Source organism: Manis javanica, chromosome 7 (assembly GCF_040802235.1).
Source record: "Manis javanica isolate MJ-LG chromosome 7, MJ_LKY, whole genome shotgun sequence".
In the NCBI taxonomy this organism is placed as follows: Eukaryota; Metazoa; Chordata; class Mammalia; order Pholidota; family Manidae; genus Manis; species Manis javanica.
In genome coordinates this window covers 128645885-128664724 of record NC_133162.1, presented here as the reverse complement: position 1 = coordinate 128664724, position 18840 = coordinate 128645885, and the positions used below count along the sequence as shown (strand labels likewise).

At 34.9% G+C, this 18840-nt stretch overlaps 2 protein-coding genes across 2 annotated transcripts in view; one reads left to right on the top strand and one right to left on the bottom strand.

The window, feature by feature from the left end:
* Positions 1–1812: 1812 nt before the first annotated feature.
* GCA (grancalcin) lies at positions 1813–16934 on the bottom strand. The gene is made up of 8 exons (XM_017661851.3): positions 16759–16934; positions 14763–14930; positions 9131–9200; positions 6709–6752; positions 6274–6421; positions 4332–4445; positions 3931–3989; positions 1813–3318 (listed from the first exon to the last, which is right to left on the bottom strand). Exons 1-8 carry the CDS (start codon positions 16783–16785, stop codon positions 3292–3294), a joined length of 657 nt encoding a protein of 218 aa, XP_017517340.1. The 5' UTR covers positions 16786–16934; the 3' UTR covers positions 1813–3291.
* Positions 16935–17059: 125 nt separating this feature from the next.
* Positions 17060–18840, top strand: part of LOC108398082 (interferon-induced helicase C domain-containing protein 1) — a 46077-nt gene continuing 44296 nt past the window's right edge. Inside the window, 1 exon segment of the mRNA XM_073240059.1 lies at positions 17060–17290. The gene's annotated coding sequence lies outside the window, so the exon portion shown is untranslated.

Genomic DNA, 18840 nt, shown 5'->3' with positions numbered 1-18840 from the left:
AAGGACAAAGAAAAGCACATTTCCGACAAATAGTATTTATTTTGTTTGTCCAGTTCAGTCATAAGATTACAAGTGAACTTTATTTGTTTTATTTAAAGAAATAATCACAAATTGATGTTTTGTCACTTAATTACACAGACCTTAAACTACTTTAATGAATTCTTTCTTCCAGGGTAAATGTCTTTTCTGGAAATAAACATATCACTTGAGATTGATTTTTATTACTTTTTGTTTCTGAATGCATGCTTAAATAGATCAGATGAGCACATCCTTGAAATTACATTTAAAGTGGACCAAATTAAGATTTCAATCGTATTGATTTCCCCTTGATATAATTCAAAATGTATAAACTGCCACTCGAAATAGAAGGTCAATACCTGACATTTAAGCCTTTGGTAGTTTTTTTTAGGCATAGATGAATTACTGCACTGTTATTTGAACTGAAGCATCTCATAATATATATGTAACAGATTTTGTATGATGAAAATCTTTACAGCAAGCTATTTGAATGTTTATTAAAAAAATCTCAAATGACATGGAAACATGTTTATGGTATAAATAAAAGCACTTAAACACTGAGTGTACATTATTCAATAATTTACATCATCATAAGAAAACTGGGTGTGAGTTAACCAATACAAACCACCATACAATATTCATACTCCAGTGATATGTCATAAAACTAATTATACCATAGTAAGGGGTGTCTGTTTACAATTATCTTAAAAGCATCAAAAACTGAACTGCATTTCAGTATAAAAAACCCAGTAAAATATTCTCTAGGCTTAATGTTTTTAATAAGATTATCTATTTAATACAAAGGATAAAAGAATTGTCTAACAAATAAGTTGGATTGGCATTGTTAAAAAAACAGCAAAATTCAACCCAGTAAATTTGAAAATATAATTGGCTTTAGTAGTAATTCATGAATCTGACAACATCTCATTTAGCAAGTAGAGATGCTCTGATAACTGCAGAAAAGGAAAGGTTTTTAAAAGTAGGGAGCAGAAAAAAAGGAGATTAGCAGTAGATAATTCATTGTTCTAAGCCAGGTCACCCTCCTAAGGGGAATAAAAGGTGTCTATCAGGAAATTTTCTAGCGCTGACAAGGGAAGTCCAAGTTGACTAATTAAAAGTTGTATTTCTGGTGACTGGGGTGGGGGTTCTGAGACTTCACCTGGGTTAGGTACTCAGTCTTGGTTTGCTGACATAGGGATATTAACATATGTGACTGTGTCTTTGGGCCTGTAGTTTTCCTTTTAATATCATGGAACATTAGTATGCTGGAGAAAGGAGTTTTCTGGTCAAAAAGTTTGGGAAAAATTGGGTCAAAAAAATTAAGCAGGATTTTAGGTACAGTAGGATTTATCAAGCTTCCTGAGGAAGATTAGAATTTCCCATATATGTTTGGCCATGGACTCCTTCTTCGTAGATCTCCTATGACCAGAAGTCATGAGAACACTTTCAGAAAAGATGAGTTAGAGAATTGTGTACAGTTCTAATACAAAGTGTCATTTGGCAGAAACATATAATACCATATGTCATTTTTAAAGTTTTACCCCAACCATGAACCTCCAAGTAAGAAAAACTATAACTGATATCAGAACAGTATAGTAACTCAACTATCTATAAGCTGAATGTTAAGGTTCCAGTCTGCTGAGTCACATTATCAGCCTTATTCAACATGAGCAATAGTGTTTGTTAGCTTTTTCATACAACACTTCTAATTAGAATTCTCTATTTTTTTATGGCTGCTAATGTCTTCTCACATTATCAAATATATGTTCATGAAAAAAATTAGTAGCCAGAGGACCGAATTATATGGATTATTTATTCATACATTTTTATAAAGCTGACCAATGAATTCAAAAGCTAATTAAATAAAATTATCAATGTCAAAATGGTTACACATTTCTTTCTTTCCAGGACTGTTAAAAGTGAAAAAATTGATTTAAAATTCTGTAAGTTTATAAAAGACTTTTTTCAAGATACTTCTATTTATCCTCCATCTTTTAAAAAACATGGAATTTTATAAAAAGCATGTATTAATTTGGTCACCAGCCACACTATAATTATATTTTGTATTCACCTTTAAGCTGAAGACACTCAGATAAAGTGTAAGAATAATATGTGATTTATTAAATCTTCATTAAGAAAGACTTAGAGTGTTTGCCAATTACAACAGCTTATATCAGGGATCTTAAATGCTAAGGACCTGGTGACTCGACTTTGCAATTTCCAAAGTAACACCACTTAGAAATTGTTGCTGTGGTGTCCACTCTACTCAGGACCCACATACACAGATGGGTTCAAAAGACTGGTTTACTAATGCGCAAACCCCCAGGTAATGCTGTCAACAAAGTAAAACTTATGGTTTCTGAATATTTAAACAAAGTGGTAGATTACTTGATTATATATGCAGTTGGCATTATGTGTGAACAACAACGTTCTTAAGAGAACAAATCTGAAAGTTGACATTTCAAAAATGTATCATTTCCAAAGAATCAAGACTTAGCGGAAGATGCCATTTTAGGTTATCTATGTCTCCATTAACAAAATGAGGTACAGAGGGAAAGTAGTGTTTATTTAAAACTTTTTTCCACAAAAGACAAAAAAACCACACCAAAGAAAAATACACACTTTGTAAAAAATAAAAAAGGAAAAACAATGGCTCCTGTAAGTCTTATTTCACTACAGATTAATTTATGGTCTACCTAAAGTGATTTAAGATAAAATCTAGGACATACAATTTTCTTCTACAGAGGAAAAAACCTGTGAGTTTCTGTTCTCTAATTATGTACTCAAGGAATAAGCCCTATTTCAAATATGGTACAAAATCCAGGCTCCCCTTTTAGCTCATTCTACCAGCAAAAACCAACTACCAACAAAACTTCAAAGTATAATTTGCAATCCACACAATTATAAATTAGTTTTAATGAGGCTTTGATTATTTGACTTCTTATATAATCTATCCTGTAAGTACATTCAAATCTCTAGGGTTATAATGTTAAAAATTAAGAGATATTTACATCAATCACATAACAATATTTTGTCACTATGCACATATCAGTAAAGTCATTACATTTTTAAAAGAAATAATATCCCAAATACAAAAACATTTCTTACATTGCTTTGAACTGTGCACTAACATAAAAGCATATAGAAAGGAAAGAGATTTTAACAAGTAGAAACATGCTTAAAGCCCCAAAAAGTTTAATTCAAATTAGTCCAGTTCATTTCTTCCAAGTAAAAATATTCACAGTATCTCTTCAGCTTTCAAATTCTAGACATTTAAATCGCCATCGTACCCTGCAAAAACTAATATAGAAGCAATATCATCAGCTGGTAATAATAAAATGGTTTTTTTTATTAGTACTCTTTTTAATACTCCATAAAAGCATTTTCACAAGAGGGGAAATTTAAGTCTCCAAAGTGTAATTCAAACCAATATATCCTAAAACTTTCACATAACAACAAAAAAACCTTGAAACACTAAAGCACATGTGACATGTGAAACATAATTTTCCTATAGCTTCAACTAAAAAAAATGGAATCAGCAACCTTTGAAATGAGAAATGAATAGCTTGTTAACTTATCATAGATGAAAATTTCCTGTCTCTCTTAGACCAGCAAAAGCAAACTACTCTTTATAAAAAAAGGTAGTTTTACCTTAACAAATCATTTTGAAAATCAACTGCCAAAACTGTTCATAAAATTTATGCATATTTTTATGTTTAATATGAAGTCAAGATGGGTATTTGTACTAGTATTGAATCTTACATATATGCATTCAGCTGAAAAATATAAGAAAGGAATAACGGTCTGTAAAATATATTCCCAGTGTTGGTACCAGAGAGCATTTACAAATTTTTGACAACTATGAACACATCAGAACAGTGTAAATACCAAGTGTTAACTCAGAATACTCACATCATCATACATGAAATTCACAACTCCTTGCTGCAAGTGATCTCTTCTCCTAAAGAAATCTTTAAACAAAAAAAGTACTTTTTTATTATGATTTAAAATCTATAGTTTCAAATACTTGGGTGTTCCCAGGTACTAAAAAATGACTGATTTCATACTCAATTACATTTTAAGTGATTTCATGTCCCAGGCAACTGAGACATGAAGAGAACTGCAAAATTGAGCTATAACAATTTTTCACTATTTATATAATCCTAAATTTTTAAAGCTGTAAAACTCTGATTAGGTCTAATGGTGAATAAAGGGGGAAAATACATAATATAAACTTGGTGAAGGAAATAATGAGAGACACTATTCAGAAAAGCAGCTGTACAATACTGTACTCATTTTTAAAAGGTCATTACCCGTCAATGCTCGAAGCTTCACGCAGCAAGCAACATAATCATCAAAGAAGATTCTGCCATTCTTGCTATACCGTTTAACAATAGCAGTTAATGTTTGAGGACTCAACCTATAACCTAGAAAAAGAGATGGGTAGATTAAAACTTCTAAAACTAAGTACCATAAGAACACCATAACACTGAATTCATTTTTAAAAAATCATAATTTTTCAAAATTCATTCCATAAATATACTAGAAACAAAACACACACAGAAATGACCACAGTCTTCACTATTAATAGTGAAGTGTTACATAAATATCACAATACTAGTTTTATAATAAAGAAGCTAAGGAGGAAATAATTATCTTTTTGTGTTTTCAAGATGTATTTTGATTGAAATAATGTCTAGTATTTCACACATTTTAGTGCTTCAAATTTTCAATTCTGTAATTTTATAGTTCTTTAATGAATATCAAGAATTAATAGTGATCTTTAGTATCATTTAAAGCCTATATTTCCCTTTTTTTAATAGACGTATAATTGACATATTAGTGTCACATGTACAACAAAATGATTCAATACTGTACATATTGCAAAATCATGACCATGATAAATCTAGTTAACATCCATCACCACACAGTTAAAATTTTTCTTATGAGGTGAACTGAGATCTACTCTCTTAGCAACTTCTAAATATGTATACACTTCACTGTAAAAATATTGACCTAGAATTACTGTTGGATTAGATTTGGAAAAATGATAGTAATCCATTCAGAGTGGAAAACAATAATAAACATAATAGGAAAAAATTCTATCTGTAGCTATAATTAAAATGTAATCCAGGAAACTTACTATAAGTAAATAAAAGGCATAAATTAATAGAAGTAGCAACTAAAACATGCAAACTGATACCATTATATGTAAATGGTACTGACAAAAATTCTTAAGATTTCCCACAGCATTCTCAGCAAAATACCTTGAGTATTTTTATATACAGCTGGCTTAAATTTGAGTAACATACAATGCTTCTTTGTTACATTCAACTGCCTATGTGAACTCTTTGGTAGCTTTCTTTTTGGCAAAAGGTTATATTAATTTTCCAATGTTATGCTGAATTAAGAAACAAGTTTAATTCACTAGGTATTAATGCTCTATAACCGAGCTACACATGATATAGCCAGGATTGTCCCTAAAATGACCATCTATTAAGCTAAAATGTCTAATTATAAGACAAAACAAACCATTAGTTTTAACTTCTTTAAATTGGAATTTGAGATAACTTGCACTGGGTTCAGATTTTAACTTCCAAGAGGTTTATTTTCTTACAAATATATTTTGTTTAGAAACTAATGTAAATAATATCACAACGGTAAACAATTAAGAAAATGACATAAAACTATATTAACTGTAAACAAGCTAAACACCATTTTATATTATCACTTTTTGAAAGAAAGTAGAAAGAAATATGATTTTTAAAAGTTGTTCTTTAAAAATATTATAAAATGCAGACTTCCCACTCTGAGGCATTTTGGAGTCTACAGTGCATTCCACACATGACAAGAAGAGGAAAAATGAAAAATATGGTTTTTATTGCTGAAAAGCTAGACTATGATATGGAAACCTGTACTTGATTTAGGTAAGCTTTTCTTGTCAAATTAGAGATTTCACTAAGTTGCAAAAGAATGCAACACTAGTGGTGAGTACTAGCAATGAAAGTAATAAATTTAAATATACTCAACAGAGGAAATGCAGAAATTATTTTATTAATCAGAATGTATAACAGATCATCTTTTGAAAAATCATAAAGTGGTTTTTTTAAAGATCTTTAGTCAGAATTTATAATCTTCAACTTAACAGCTGGTGAAATAATGTATCTTTTTTTAGTTAGCAAATTTAAACAGTCACGATTCATCTGATTGAAGAACAAAGATCATGTGGATTCTAAAGAGTTTTAATATTCTTACCCATAGCAGCAATGGCTTGGTTCAATTCATGACGCTCTACTGTGCCGCTCTGGTCTTGATCAATAGTTATGAAGTTCTGCTTCCAGGCATTAAGAGCTGCCCAAAGTTCTTTGAATTCATTAAATCCCATTTTTCCTGTGTAATCTCTCTGATAGTTTTATTAACAAAAATTAATTTTGATACCAAAAAGAACTGACCCAACCCAAAACTCCAAATAACTGACTAAAAATTTGTTAGTATGTTTCTGCAAGAGGTAGCCAAATGTAGCATGTGAGTAGATTTCTATGTAGAATGAGAATATGGAATTCAAACAGGATCTCACAAACTATGTTTAAACTCTCAGGTTTACTATGGTCATTTATAATAAAAATTGCCTTAATATTCAGAAGGCAATTATTCTATATTCTCCTACTTTCTATTTTTATTCAAGGATACATCCAACATGGCAATCATAATTCTGCAGGTTTCCAGACTGAAGGCTGTAAAACATATTTATTACTTGAATTGGAGTCTGACCAAGTAAAATTATGACAATTTCTATTTTATAAAACAAAACATTTAAAAACTGCCCAAAATATGCAACCACCCCAACCAACAAACTTTCATTGTTTATTAAGTGTCCATGGTAAAAAAAAAAAAAAAAAAAGTTATTCAAATAAAAATTACTACCTTCAAACTACTCACTTCTCATAAAAGGACCTCATAATTTAATATGTGATTATAAAACCAAAACCAACAGGGGGAAAAGGAGGACTTAAGTCTTCCTAACACAAAAGACAAGATGGGTTTTGGCTGAAGTCTGACGGAGTCAGGGATTTGGCTAAAGCTCAGGGTGAAGAACTGGTATGTGATGACATCAGAAGGGCAGATGAGGACCAGATCATGAAAGTCTTCAATGCCACTCTAAGATTCAGAGCAATGGAAGTCACTGAGAAGTTTTACTAAGTAGAGGGGCAATTCTAAAATTTCCATTTTAAAACATTCATTCACAATCAACAAAATACAAAGTAAGACGAAACTGGATGTTTCATTCCTTAACTTGCAATAAGAAAAGTTGAGAAGAAATCTAGTTATCCTAGACCCCAAACATTGAAGAATTAGCAGTACTTCTGAAAATGGGTGTGAAGGTAGAGATTTGAATGGAGGTTGAATACTTAGGAAGAATTTAAAGCCCCAAATCCCCTCCTTGTCTCAGCTCCGTGGGTGCTCCCATGCTATTCCCACACCCAGTACAAGTCTGGGGCCTTATTCTCCGGAGAGGTCTCTGGACTGCCAGATACCAGGCACGACTGAGAACAGGGCTGTCTACTAAAAGCAAGGCAATTAAATGACAATTTACAACAGACTGAGAACGCTGCTGAGTCCTCACTCCTTCTTCCCAGACACAAGATCAAGTGGACAACCCGCCCCCAAGGAAATCCCTAAAGATACCGATACCAGAGCTGAACAACAACCTGCCCGGCCAAACCGCCAGACACTGAAGGTACCATCAGCACCTAACCACAGCCTCAGAGCTGCCAGCCGGCCCTTGAGTTGAACATGAGCAGCTGAGGATCATCAGACCCCTGAGAAAAAAGCATCTAACGAGAAAGACAATCAAACAAATGGGGGTGGGGGAGGTGGGGGGCGGATCTGGAGACAGCAGAAATTCCCCCAAAAGTATAGAGGAAAACAAGACACAGGAAAGAAAAGGTAAGAAAAGTGATGCCGTCCAAATGATAGGCATTCCAGAAAGAAGAAAGTGCAGGCAACATCACAACGAAAACTTCCCAGAACTTAAACAAATCAGTTCCCAGGCTGGGCGTGCCCGAGTCCCCACGCATCACAGCCCGGCACAGTACTGTGAAACGTCAGACTAGGGGCAAAGAGAAGACCTCACAAGCCTCCAGAAAGGGAAACAAGTGACACACAGGCAGGAAACAGAAAAATAAGGCAATAATGGAAGCTAGAAACAATGGCACAATACCTTTAAAGCTCTAAGTGAAAATAATTTGTAATCTAGCTTTCTATACCTGGCCAATTACTTAATTCTGAGGATAGAATAAAAGCATTTTCAGATGAAGACTCAGAAAATTTACTTCTCATGCACTCTTTTATTAACAAGCTAATAAATGTTATATTTTATTGAATTAAAAAAGATGGCAAGAGATGAATTAAAGGGGGGATCTAATTCAAAAGAGAGGGGATAGATGGTTCCAGAATGAAGGTGAAGGAAGGCCAGTAGGACAGCTATGCAAAGTAGAGCACAACCAGAAGATCCAGGATGACGATTAATGTCAGGAAAAGCAAAAAGCCGCACCTAAAAAGGAAAATCAGTCATACGTTATCACAAGACACAGGAAGAGCATTTTGATAGTAATAAGGCAACTACTGATTACTGACCTATTTACTGAAATTACTACCTAGCGACACTGGATGGACGGGAGGATGGGATTTGTTCCTGTGTGGAGCGCAGGGACAGCGTGAGTTAAACGATGAAAAATAGTTAAATCTTTATCTTCCAAATCAGGACATCAACTGAGAATCATTCAAAATGAAAATCAATAGTTAAAAAAAAAGAGAAAGCATGCTATTTTGAGATCAGGACGGAACTTTCACAAGAATCCTCTGAATGAAAAAGCAGAAGAGATTTCCCCTATGAGTAGTTCACTGGAGGGAGAGGAACGCACAATGCACAGTTGTTTCTTTTTTTTTTTTAAACAAGCCTTGCAGAATCTTTTGACTCTTTAAACTATGTGCATGTATATCTGTGATAAAAAATTTTTTTTAAGTATTTTAAGTATGGGATCAAAAAGCTAGACAATGTATTTCCAATTCCAATTTCAAGGGGCAGGGGAGGGAGGGGAGAAGATCTCACGAGAATAAGATCCACTAATTCCAGACTGGGTCAAACATTTTTGAAGTTCTTCAGCATCCACTTCACCATCCTGTTAAAAAATAATTATAACCTGGTGTAATGCACAGTTGTGTAAAAGCATATTAAAACACTAATTGGCTGTCCTAGGCCAATCAGTAAATACGTATTCTTCAAAATATTACTCTATTATCAACTATAAAATTATAGAGAGAATTATTGACAGAAAAGGCACATTACAGATCATACAGCACGAGTAATTTTTTCACAAATTATAGTCTATTAATTTTTCAAGTATTTCAAATAAAATTTTTTGTTTCTGAAAAATAGCAAAATCACTTTTTCTTATAATAGCTCAAAATACTATCTGGCAAGAATCATTGTATTTCTATTTAAAATAGTTAGAAAATGCCCAAAATGTGTTCAGAGAAGTGTCAAAAAATGTTCCCATCATGTCCATTTTGGGGAAAATTATTTCTAAAGAATACTAAAGCTTTTTTAACTGAGAGGAAAAATTATCTTTTTTTCCCCCCAGCATTACCTCTAGCAAACTTTAGAGTCCCTTGCATTTTGCTACTATTCTTCAGATTATCACCCAAACATTCTTGTTTGAACTTATGTGAAATAAAATTTTTAACAAACAAGAAATCACAATGGAAGTGAAAGAGGTTGAATACTCTCATGTTTCAGTACTTCATCTTATTTTCTACAAAAATACAGAGTAATTTACTTGGAGGCATCACAAATATTATCACAAATGTAAAACAGTAGCATTGAGAGAGGATCAAGAAGGCAAATTTAAAACGAGCTTTGTAAGAGCCCCAAGAAATAAAAATAACTTTTACAAACTATTTCTAAGGAACACTCTAAATGTTCATATTCTAATAGATCTTTAGCAAAGAATTCGCTGTAACAAAACTTCCAGTGGTTCTAACAGGAAAAATACTGAGAAGCCCTCTTCTCAATAGACTATCCATGTCTACATGGGTACATATTTGGGAGATTTTGCTTATAAAATTTTTAATTCAGTAGTTAGAAAATTAGTCTTTAAAGAAAAACTACAGATATTTTTAGATAGGGAGCTAGGTTAGAAATTTTTCATCTGATACTTTTTTCAATTTTCCTCCAATTACTGTATTTCAAGATACTGAAAAACCAAGAGCATATTTCTAATGTCACCCAAAAAGGAATTATGGATTAAAAAAAAAAGACCAATCAATGAACTACAGCTACCAGTGTCAACAATATCTCAATGAAATGATGACACAAATGCCAGGTCACTGTCAATTAAGAGTAAATTTTAAAGGACAATCTTTTATAAATTATTAAAACAGAAGTAGAGGTAGAAATGATTTTCTTTCTTTTAATTTAAAAAATGTTTCCAGTCTTCTAGTACACTGAAGATAATATTTTTTCTTTAACTTTTCTTAAGTGGGAAGATGGTATTCTGCTTGAGAATTACTAAGCTTCATCAATTGTTATCTCAATTATAAGAATAATATACTGTGCAAACATAAGGCTCAAATTTGAAGCTTTCTATAAAAGAGAAATTAGAATTTACTAAAAATCTGTGCCAATCCAATTAAAATGAAGGGAAATCAATCCTATGTGGTCTGATAGTACCTGTTCAAGTAAGAGTTTCTTCTATATTTTCTACAAAAGTCCACTTAGTGCACAGAAGACCTCTCTCTAAATTCTCTTTCCAGAGACAAAGAAGGAACCTTGAAGAAAGAGTATGGAAGTTCTTTTGTAGAGAAAGAACCAAGTTTATAGAGAAGCAAAACTGAAAAGTTTTAGGCTTAAGAAATATACATCAAAGGTCAGTATAAATTCAATTTGAATTAAAGAATATGAAATTATTTAGTCATTGTTAACCCTTTTGGAATGGAATGAAACTGAGAAAATATCTTCTTATTTCCCCTCCCACAAAATAAAAGTTTTAGACTTCATTTGTCAAATTTCTCCTGGCTCCTTTACCTGCAAGGCCCACATGTCCTTTCCCCCGCTTCCCGGCCCTATGACAAGGTGGCTGACAGTCTGTTTATATGTCTCGTACTACAGACATGACTGTGTCATCTTTCCATGAAAAACTAAGTTTATTATTTTATCAGACTCGAGAACTAAATGCTGTAAAACTCAGGAAATTTCCCATTAAATTCATGAAAACATCCCAGAGCAACGTAAGTTCTTATCTTTTATAAACTCTTCATCTTACAAAACTTTTTTAAGTCACTGAAATATAAAATCCTTTACCTTACATTGTTCTAATAAACATTTGGGCTTGTCTTCCAAGAACAAGCAGATTAAAACATAAGTTTTATATATATATATATATATATGCATATCTTACACATACAAAATTGTCACATAAGTCGGACAGGCTTTACGGACTTAAACAGGGTCAATATCAAGGGGCAGCAACGGAAGTGAGTGCTACTTCCTTAATTTAAAAATTGGATATTTATTCATCATAGCCTTTTTGTCACTAATATCATGTTTTTAAAAAAATAATGCTATTTTATATAAATGCTTAAGGAATGCCTCACTGATAAGGTATGTTTTGAGAAAGATATGAAGAAAGTAAAGGGGCAGACACCTGAGGGAAAGAGTTCCAAGCCTGGGTTGTCCAATTTCGCCGCCATTAACAATTATGTTCCACTGAGCACTTAAATGTGGCTAGTGAGAACTGAGAGGTTCTGTAAGTGAAAAATACACACAGATTCTCAAGACTTAGTAACAAAAACAGTCAAATATTTTGTAAGTTTTATATTGATTTCATATTTATATGTTAGTATTTTTTTTATATATTGGGTTCAATTTAACAAATTATTATAAAAATTAATTTCACCTATTTTTTTTGTACTTTTTAAAATGTACTACTTGAGGCTTTAAGCCTACATATGTGGCTTGCACTTGGGGTTCATATTATATTCATTTTGGACATTGCTGTTCTAGGCAAAAAGAGTAAGTATAAAGATCAGAGTGTGTTCTTGGTGTCACTATAATCTTTATCCGTTCACCTTTTACCATTTCTTTACCTATGTCATTTTCATTTCCTACATGTCAATCCCTCTGAATAGAGAGATCTTTGTAAATTTCATTCATCTTTGCATCCTCAGGTCCTGGTGCAAAATCTAGTATAAAGCAGATTTGTTGTTCGGTAGAATGGAGACAATTACCATTGGTTCTTGGGTTAAACTATAGTCATTTTTGACAGTTTGTGGCCATGTTCATTTACTATTCCAAAAGGTTGAAAAGATTAAAATTTCTCATTGAAGTGTGGATTTAATTAAAACATCTAAAATCTAATTAGTTAGTTAAATTCTATTTTACATGTGCTTTCAATAGAATTTTGGGAGTCAGAAAAACAACCTGAACAGCTTTGCCAAAAGTTACCACCATCAGAAAGCATTCTCCTAGCACACTACTTCATACTAACATTTCATACATTTTATGAAAACTTGTTATCTTAGTTGACTGACAAATAAGAAATGTCTTCCTAAACTTTATGGAGAAAATCCAAGTGGTAGTTTTGGATTTCTTTACCTACAGTTTGAGCTGATGTTCATGATCAACTGTATACCCTCAACTGAATCACACAGCATTAGTGGTAGAAAACAGGATTTTCTAATTAAATAATAAGAGTTTTAGGTAGATCATTAATAAAAAAACAAATTGTCATTGGTTAGCTTAACTGATAGGAAGATTTTGAAAGGATATTCAAGCATTAAGTCCCATTTTTTCAGTTACTCAATCTTAATCACCACTTACTCTCTATAATAATTAATTCCTATCCGATCTACCTCACAGAGCTGCTGTGTGGAAAAGGAGAAGTAGCATGCACATTAGAGTTAAAGTTGTTAGTATTATTGACATGCACATGTGTGTATTTATCAAGGTACAAAACAGAATTTCCCCTAATCAACTAGTGATTGAATCATTACTGTTCAGAAAACATTATCCCATAAAAAGAAACACTGCAGAAACCTTTAATTGGATATTTGTCATAGAGCATCATTATTCATGAGGCTGATCAAAAAGACTCCAGTTACAGAGAAGAGTCAGTAATTGGGCTCTAGGACCATAATGGCTATAGGTCTGATATTATACCTGATTCTTTAAAGCTAGGCAAAATTCAACATATGAAATCTATATATGCAGACTAAAAATTGAAAATGAGATAGTTTATGCATCTATTGACACACTGAATGACTAATATATGCATCTATTGACACACTGAATGACTAATATATTTCTAGTGCCTACTTGATAAGGGAGACTATGACAAAGGCTAAGTCCTCACAGAATGTAATTACTCAAAAGCACAAGACTGCAGAAAATTGAAGAAAAGTGTCAAACAGTAAAAACAGCAAATTGTTGTTGGCAGTTGTGAAACTGAAATAGCTCAGATGTCAGTTAAAAGTCTCTGAATATGCATGTCCAGTTATTTTTTAAGTTGTAATTTCATAAAACAGATTTATTATATTGTCAGTAAATAGGTAGACCTATTCCCGGTATTATACTACTTACGAATTCCTTACAGATAAAAATAGTATAATGTAACATGACTGCATTTAGCTGCAAACAATGGGAAATGCTATTAAGGACAATAGCATTTATTGTTTTATGCAAGATTTCTGAGGCTAGGCGGAACAAGACTGTATGGCACTTTAATGACGCAATCAACCTCTTCACATTTTTCTACATTTCCTATCCATGAGTCTTTATCTCAAGCTTGTTGCCTTAAGGTCACTACCTCCAAACCTTAAGTCCCTTTCTAGGCAGGAAGAATGAAGAAACACAAAGGACAATACTAATTTCCATGGTTTTTCTCATTTGGTAAAGGAAAGCATCCCAAAGAAATTGCATCTATATCTCAATAGCCAGGCCTATGGCACATGGCACCTTTACTAGTTACAAAGGGGTCTGGGATGGTGAGTGTTAGGGCTAACCTCTGCAACAGAAGAGAAAGAAAAAGAAGGTTATGAATGGAATTGGGGTCACAAAAACAAAGTGTCTGCCACATATATTAATTCTGTGTCTATCATCTGTTTCTAGCAAAGCATATGGGACCTAGTGAATGCTTAAGTGAATGAATAATGAATGAAAAATGTTATCAAAGTTCTATGAGATTCAAAATGCAGTAAATTTTTCGTGAACAGTATAAAAGAAAGGAGATATGGAATGTGACTAAGACTCAAGTGTGAATCTGGCTCTGCTGATTAGTCTGATATTTGAACCTCCATTCTGCCCTGTTGTCTTAACCTGCTCCTCATGTACTCTACCATCAATCCTCTCCCAGAACCATCCACAATTTATATGTCTCCTTTTTGCTATTCTGCCCAGCTTCCTCAAGAATTTTATCTTGAGATCTCTGTTTTCCAGATCATCTCTGACTCCGTTTCCTCTTTTAGTGCAATGAATAATGCATCATGGATCATACTAACAGACTCTTAAAACTGAAATAATCATCACGACTCTTATCTCTGATCTCAGGAAGATTAGTCTGGATCAGTTTATAATACAAATTACATACATATTTAAAATGATACCCTAAATTAAAAAGTTGATATTTCTTTTAAACAGCAATCATTTTTTTCAAACTGATAATTGTGCATTACATTGAGAATCTCACCTGCCCGGCAATAGCAGAGAAATATGTCCACATGGGGTCTCCTGCTGCAGAATAACTGTCTGAATATGCAGGGTACCCAGAGCACGCACCAGGGAGTAAGATGGGCCCTGGCAGCGGCTGTCCCCTCTGCATCTGCATTCCTGCCACATAACCACTAAAGTTTCCAAACTGTGAGAGTAAAAAAGGAGAAATCTGGTAATTACAAATATTATAAAATTTACACAAATATAAATACAAATTATTACCTATAACCCACCAAAGTCAATTTAAAAGAAAACATTTATGAGGAGTCCACTGAAAAGCAGGAAGAATTACCAGTTACCAAGTTCACTACCACAAAAGCCGTTACCTAAAAATGCTAGATAGATATCCTACATGCAGATATAATTCAGGTGATTAGTATATGTTACCCAGCATCAAAATAAGTATACCAGAAAAAAAAAAACCTCCAGCCTCTAAAAACTTCATCTAATAGATGAACATGAGGCACAATTCAAAAAGAGTTTACCATCGTATCATTAGAGAAAAAGTAAAAAAAAAAAAAAACTTCACCTGCAGTGAAACTAATAAGTAATATATCTCAAGACACATACATAAAAGAATCAATGGTAAATGCAATATGCAATGAAATTGTGAATTAATCATGAGAAACTGCATAAGCTTGAAACACTCTCTCTACCAGAAAATATTCATTTTTTAAAAAGCAAGACGCCAAAAACAGATCATTAAAGTGATAATTCCAGCAACAGTCCTCTTCAAAACCAGTAAGCATAGAACAACAAAAATACCAACAATAATAATATGCAGCTAATATTTACTGAGAGCTTTATATATCCCAGGTACTGTTCTAAGTACTTTCCGTCTATTATGTGATTATTTTCCAACAACTCTATGATGTATGTAAGCATTATGCCCTGTTTGCAATTGAGGACCTGAAACTTCAGGTTTCCTGACCTGTTAAGGTCAAATAACTAGTAAGGAGATCACTGTTCACATATAGTCTGACCCCAGAGGCCACATACTGTTTGTCTCCGGCTATGGCTATGGGCCTCTCTTACTTTCTTCTTCACTTTGGAACGTTGTATACATATTTAATACCTTAGAAAGGCATTTTACTCAGCATTTTTATGAGTCTGGAGGAGGAATTAGTATCGTGATTGTAAATTATTCCATTTGGAACAAAAATCTTGACCTGCATCCGCGAAGGATGAGCAGAGATTTCCAAAAGGCAAAAACAGAAAAGAATTCTAAGTATGAGGTGAGGAAAGGACAAAGAGTAAGAGACTACAAGTAGTTTGAACAGCTGCGGTACGTATAAGGGCAAGGGCAAGCAAGAAGTATGGGAGCTCCAGGAAATGCATTCAAGGAGGTAGTTAAAAACTGGATTATGATGAAATGAAAGACAAAAAAGGAAACCGTAAACATTAAGAGAATGGATTAAAAACATAAAAAATAGATGTGATGGTTAATCTTGATTTTTGAAAAGCGGAGACCATCAAAGGATCTGTCACCTTCAAAAATAAAGAGTATATAACCACAAATTACAATTTCCAACTTTCAAAAGAGATGCAGAATAAACAGGTATGTAAAAAAGAGTAACCCTACCCCGGCCAAAAAAAAAAAATGGGTCTAGAGGAACAGATTGCCTTTGGACAGAAAACAAGAAGTGGTCAAAAAATTCGGAAAGAGAATGTCTACAAAGCTAACGGCAGGGGGCGGGGGATGGAGGAACCACAAAAGATTACTGGAACAAGAAAAGGGTGCTTTGTTTCCCCGGTCCAGGAAGGAAATTTCTATCAACACACTACATCCCTGGCCTCGTAAGGACGCGTCTAAGCGGCCCTGAGGGTTCGGAACCCCTGCGGCTCTCCGTGGGATGCCCGGCCGGCTCCGTACGGAGGCGGGCGACGGGAGCAGGGGCGGAGGGCGGGCCCGGCGTGTAGGCACCGCCCGCGGGGGCGGGGGCGCAGGACGCGACGAAGCGGACAGGACTCACCCCTCCTCCGTATCCCGGGTATGCCATGACAAGCCGAGCGAGCGTCCCCGTCACCCGCCACCCGTAACCCTTCGAGTCAGCGCACGCCTCGCTGGCACAAAGGCTCAGATGCAAACACAGGCGCAGGTGCAAGGTGAGGCGGAAAGACGCGCCGGCCGCGCCGAGTGCTTCCCCGGGACCGCCCCCTCTCGGGCAAGCCCCGCCCTTCCCAGCTCCTATTGGCCGAGTCCCGCCCTTCGGCGCTCACCCGGCCGAATCCTGACCCTACCCTGCGTCCAGTCCCACCCTCCTGTCTCTAATTGGCCTCCAGAGCACAGCCCCTTCCTCCTCGGTTCCTATAGGTTCCTTCAGGTCTCGCGCGCTCTCCGCACTAAAACGCGAAGGAGCCTTTTGCTTCGGTGATTTCCACCTGGGAAGGGCTCCCAGGGCCAAAGTTTCTCTTCTTCTGCGGGAACCCCCAAAACCGGCCCTTCCATGACTTCTGTTAACCTACTCCTCTACTCTTTTCAGCGGGAGTTCCAAATACATGTGTGTAAGTTTCAAGACAGCAGAGTTACTCAGATTTATATTTGCGTAAGTTGATGTCACATTATCAGAAACTTTGAAGCCTTGACTTCTGCGCCAAGGTGAGTGCTTCTGAGCTAAAACCAACTTGACGCCAGTTTTTCCCAAAGGGTTATTTGTATTTTGGTAGGTAAGTGGTGACTAGAGTTGGCAGATTTAGCAAATAAAAGTACCAAATGTCTAGTTATATTTAATTTTCAAGTAAACAATGATTTTTCTTTTAATGTAGGTATGTCCCAAATATCGCAGGAAACACGCACTTACACTAAAAAATTATTCGCTGCTTTTCGCTGATAATATACAGGGGGCAACCCTACCACTGACTCAACCTTTGGGCAAACTCATTAAGATGTTCCTCCCAATTATATCCCAGCTCAGTGAGAAGTTAAATGCTCAATTATTTTAATATATTAGGCAATAGTAATGGACAATTCTGCTTTTCTCTGGAACTCAAATGAGTTGTGTACCTCCCTCTGGCTTTGAAAAAACAGGACAGCAGTAGCTTTACCTTAAAAATAAGGAAAGATGAGGGTGGTGTTATTATGGGATATCTCTGAAGAATATGCCAACCACTAAAACATTTCTTAAAAATAAGAATGTGAAAAAAAAAATAAGAATGTGGACAAAAAAATGTTAACTATCTATTAGTTGGGGAAGTCAGCCTTGCAAAGCTGAGTAACAATTGCTTGGAGGAGGAACTTGTAGAGGAGGAACACGTTAAACCTTGTGAAACCTAACTTTATCAGGAAGAGACACACAGAAAGGAAGATTGCTAACCTACAAGCTACTGTGGAGAAAATGTGCATTCGTTCCCTTAACATCAGATGATATCACATCCTTCACAGTTCCTGGCAGTGTATCTTGCTTAGAGAAGGAGCTACCCAAGGATTTGCTACTGAACAGCTGCAGAATATACCATCCCCAAAACACGGCACTTTGGCCTAAGGGTTATTGTGAATTGAAGGCAGTGAGAAGCAGCAGCAAAAAAGGCTCTGCTCTCCCTCTGTCTGCCTAAAAGCAGGAAATTTATGAAAGTGTCCCTCTTCCCCTCTCTGCCAGAAAGGACAAAGATTATTGCTCTGAGGCAACTTTAGACCCTTATCCATGAAGACTGGACACACCTGGGTCTGCATAACAAACCTCACACTTGTTTACGCTGCTTTTCCTGGTAACCTGCCCATAGCTCTGCCCAACCCCTTTCTCCCTTTTCTCTTTTGCTGAAGATGGTATCTAAGCTGGAGTTCTAAGCCATGTAGAGTTTTAGTCATTTCTCCCTGTGCACTTACCAGGTATACATGAAAATACATGTTTATAAACTTCTGGGTTTTTTCTCTTATTTATCTGTTTTTTGTGATGGGGGTCTCAGCCAAGAATTCAGAAGGGTGAAGGGAAAATTATTTCACCTCCTGAGCACAACCGTGTACCATGAGATACAGAGAGGAATTTCAGCACCACAGTCTGCAGCACCTCTCTCTCTAAACCTAGTATTTCAAATTATAAATTATCTATTGTAGGAAT

Coding starts and splice junctions, on each gene's coding strand:
- GCA (XM_017661851.3), bottom strand. CDS start 16,785: ATGGCATACCCGGGATACGGAGGAGGG. Junction 6,753..9,130: donor AATTAGTGGATCTTATTCTC/GTGAGATCTTCT, acceptor TATGTTTTACAG/CCTTCAGTCTGGAAACCTGC. Junction 3,990..4,331: donor GAAGCTTCGAGCATTGACGG/GTAATGACCTTT, acceptor TTTTGTTTAAAG/ATTTCTTTAGGAGAAGAGAT.